Source organism: Rutidosis leptorrhynchoides, chromosome 8, assembly GCF_046630445.1.
Source record: "Rutidosis leptorrhynchoides isolate AG116_Rl617_1_P2 chromosome 8, CSIRO_AGI_Rlap_v1, whole genome shotgun sequence".
Taxonomy (NCBI): Eukaryota; Viridiplantae; Streptophyta; class Magnoliopsida; order Asterales; family Asteraceae; genus Rutidosis; species Rutidosis leptorrhynchoides.
Window position 1 is genome coordinate 41,094,623 of NC_092340.1, and position 3,947 is coordinate 41,098,569.

The 3,947-nt window shown below is 32.8% G+C and overlaps 1 protein-coding gene across 1 annotated transcript; it reads left to right on the top strand.

Annotated features, from left to right (window-relative positions):
- The first annotated feature begins 498 nt into the window (after nt 1-498).
- Nucleotides 499-3,578, top strand: LOC139861922 (serine carboxypeptidase-like 27). Its single transcript, XM_071850444.1, has 8 exons — nt 499-1,061; nt 1,145-1,240; nt 1,516-1,608; nt 1,692-1,777; nt 1,894-2,148; nt 2,534-2,757; nt 2,863-2,968; nt 3,058-3,578. Exons 1-8 carry the CDS (start codon nt 701-703, stop codon nt 3,199-3,201), a joined length of 1,365 nt encoding a protein of 454 aa, XP_071706545.1. The 5' UTR covers nt 499-700; the 3' UTR covers nt 3,202-3,578.
- Nucleotides 3,579-3,947: the final 369 nt, after the last annotated feature.

A 3,947-nucleotide genomic window follows, 5' to 3' on the forward strand; every position in this document is an offset into this window, starting at 1 on the left:
TTACAATTTTATCAATAGAATTTATTTATATTTATTAGGATTCTTGATTTCTTTTTAATCTTTCTTCATGCAAGTCAGATCCATAATAAAGTGGACAACCTTTTTCCTAGATTTTTATATCTTTTTTTTTATTCTTTTTCAACTTTGTCAGCTCCTTTATCCATGTGCGCCTATTAACTGTTTGATCAAATGCCTCAAAGAAACTGTACCCCAGTATACTAGTACTCCTAAGAAAATATATAATAATTAGTTAAAAACCATATAATTCCAAAGGTTTCAAACAGAAAACAATGTTAATTAAAAACCTTTTTATAGTAATATATACCAAAATTTCATGTTCATGTCAAGCTGTCTCTCTCAATAGTCAGTATCATTATTCTTCTATAGTATGTATGCATGCGTAAATTATAACCATTTATTGGATTCATCTTCTTCCTACTGAATTTAGTGGCCTTGTTGGATAATATCTTATCATATTCTTCCATAATTTAGTTTGTGGCTCATTTTCATTTCAATTTGTAGTATTCACTTGTCTCATATTGTTTACCAAAAGTCTTGATAAGCATTTCATAAAAGATAGAAAGTGTTTTATCTCTTTTTTTGCACTTGGGTTAATTTTATCTTATTCTTTAGATACCCCCCACCCAAAAAAAAAAACTTGTTTTTGGGATCAGTGTTATATCAAGATCCCATAAGATTGATGGGTAATTCAGTAATATTGTTCATAACTATTCTTTCATTGGTGGTTGTTGGAAGTTGTAACTATTTATTGGATCAAGAAAAAGATAAGATTTTGCAGCTTCCTGGGCAACCAACAAATGTTGATTTTAACCAGTATTCAGGTTATGTAACTGTAAATCAAGAATCTGGTAGGGCATTGTTTTATTGGTTAACTGAATCACCTGAAAACCGTGATCCAAAATCAAGGCCACTTTTGTTATGGCTCAATGGTGGTCCTGGTTGTTCTTCTGTAGCTTATGGTGCTGCTGAAGAAATTGGTCCTTTACATATAAATTCTGATGGGAAAACTCTGTACAGCAACCCTTACTCTTGGAACAAATGTATGTAATGTAATTTCTTAATTATCACCCAATAAGTTTTCATCAAAAAAAGGGGAATAATCTTTGATTATTCAACTTGGCAGTGGCAAATTTGCTATTTCTTGAATCACCAGCAGGAGTTGGCTTCTCATATTCAAACACTACATCAGATTTGTATAACTTTGGTGATGCTAAAACTGGTAAGGTCATCATTTTCTTTATAAAAAGTTTCTCCCTTTTTGAGTTGCTTAGAATTATATTAATGTATTGGCACTTTTCAAGATGGGTAGTAATGTATCAACCATACATTTTGTTAAATCCACTAGAAATTGTGCATTGTGTGAGTACAATAAAATATTTCAATGCACAATCTTGATTTATCAAAAAGGTGTACCCATTGGCTGTTAATTACATAAAGTTTTGATCTTTCGACTTTTTTGACTGCATTTGGAACTTGGGTGTTGTTTATTTGTAGCTGAAGATTCATATGCATTTCTAATCAATTGGTTCGAAAGGTTCCCTCAATACAAACACCGCGATTTTTACATTGCCGGAGAAAGCTATGCAGGTGACAATACATCAGCTAATCTTGTTACTTCTATACTGTCTCATATGCTGATTGTTCTAATGCATCTTTATCAATCTAATCAGGTCATTATGTTCCTCAATTGTCTCAAATCATTTACGAAAAAAACAAAGGGGTCAAGAATCCGGTTATTAACTTCAAGGGTTTCATGGTAACACTAATTTATATTCCTCTAACAGTAGCTTAGCATCATTCATTTATAATGATTATGTTAATGTTAATACTCCAGTACATTTCATAACTTCCAACTGTTAATCTTTCTTTTAGGTGGGAAATGCTGTTACTGATGATTATAATGATTATGTTGGCACATTTGAGTATTGGTGGACCCATGGTTTAATTTCGGATTCAACTTATAAATATCTTCAAACATCATGTGAAGGAAATTCCTCTGAACATCCACCCGTTGAGTGCATTCGGGCTCTAAATGGTGCCGAAATGGAAATGGGAAATATTGACCCGTATAGCATATATACAAAGCCTTGTAACTTGTCTTCATTACTAAAACCCAGACGACGTTATGTAAGTTAATTCACACTAAACACTAAGGTGTTGTTTGTTTTTTAAGATGTTTTTATCTGAAGATCCGCATACCATGTCTGTAAAGAGGATGCGGCCTAAATGTCTGTATGTATGCTAACTAGTGAAAAAGGCTGTTTGTTTTTATGTCTGCAAAATAACTTAATCCTGTCTGCAGCACTTACAAGCATATTTCTAAGTCTACGAGTTTGCAGACAGAATAAGATATTATTTTATTTTTTGTCTTCAAAATACAAACAGTCTACAATAAAAACTTATGCGGACGCGTAGACTTTTGGCATAATTACATCTGCAGACTGAAAAACAAACAACACCTAACAATTCTACTGTGAAATTTACTGATAATAACATTTCAATTAATGAACAGCCATGGAGACGAGGAGCATATGATCCATGCACAGAGCAATATGCAACTAAGTACTTTAATCGTCCCGAAGTTCAAAAGGCGTTTCATGCAAATATAACCAAGCTTTCGTATCCATGGAAAACGTGCAGTGATATCGTTGGTGAGTATTGGACAGACTCTCCACTATCAATGCTTCCTATCTACAAGGAACTTATAGCTGCTGGTTTAAGGATATGGGTATTTAGGTACAGTTTTTGAGTTTTCTCTCATGTATATTTGTTACATACTTACATTGTTTGTTGGTTGTTGAATATATTTATGCTTAAACTATACGGTTTTTTGTTATCCAGTGGTGATACAGATTCAGTTGTTCCCCTCACAGCAACAAGATATTCAATCGATGCATTAAATCTTACAACAATTGCCAATTGGTATCCGTGGTATGATAATGGAAAGGTATGAATTAAAATTTCCTCTTTTCTTTAAAGTTTTGTTTACTAATAATCGTCTGAATATTTAAATTATATTTATTTTTTTCGGGTTAGGTTGCGGGGTGGAGCCAAATATACAAAGGGTTGTCGTTAGTGACAGTAACGGGTGCAGGACATGAAGTGCCATTGCATCGGCCTCGACAAGCTTTTATACTTGCAAGGTCATTTTTGGAGAACAAACCAATGCAAAGAAGCTAAAAACTCTCCATTTAGGTTCGATTTACACATTGCGCAATAATCAAAAGCGTATACAAGATCATTATTTCAGGGGTTTATGCAGAAAAGAGAGAAATAAATATGGATATAACCTTTCATTATTGTTTTTATACGATTCTCATTTGTTTTAATTTTCCTGATTAGTTCAATGTTAGAATCTTGCCATGGTGTCCTTGTGGCTAACCCAAGAAAACATGGTTTAGTGATTATTCCTTGTACACTAATTTAAAACTTTAAAGAAGTAATCTCATAAAAAATATATATACAGCTTTTAACTGTGGTTATATATGTAACTGATGATTGTTGAGACTATGTTATTATACAGCTTTTATTTAAGATTATCTGAAGGTAATTTAGTATTTTTTGAATGAGTAAATTGTTATTTTTGGGGCTAACCCAGTTTGTAATGTGGGCTTTAATTTATTCCTGGCCTATATTAGTTGGTAGTGTAAGTCATCCTTTTGGGCTAACCGGTGACAGTTGATTCTTTTAAATCAGCAGTGTTACTGGTGCATCTTTGAGATAAAGCAAATTATGTTTAATACCAATAATTTACTTGTATATATTATATTATATAATGTTAGAATAAAGCAACCTGTCAACAAATGGTCAAATTACCTTTTTAGGTAATTTGACTTTGGGATCAGAAGTTGTCTACTTCATCCTCTCCCGATTTAGAAGATCACATGTCTGCCCAAGTCAAAACAAGTAAACGGCTAAGAGGCAGG

Coding starts and splice junctions, on each gene's coding strand:
- LOC139861922 (XM_071850444.1), top strand. CDS start 701: ATGGGTAATTCAGTAATATTGTTCATAACTATTCTTTCATTGGTGGTT. Junction 1,062..1,144: donor CCCTTACTCTTGGAACAAAT/GTATGTAATGTA, acceptor TCAACTTGGCAG/TGGCAAATTTGCTATTTCTT. Junction 2,149..2,533: donor TAAAACCCAGACGACGTTAT/GTAAGTTAATTC, acceptor ATTAATGAACAG/CCATGGAGACGAGGAGCATA.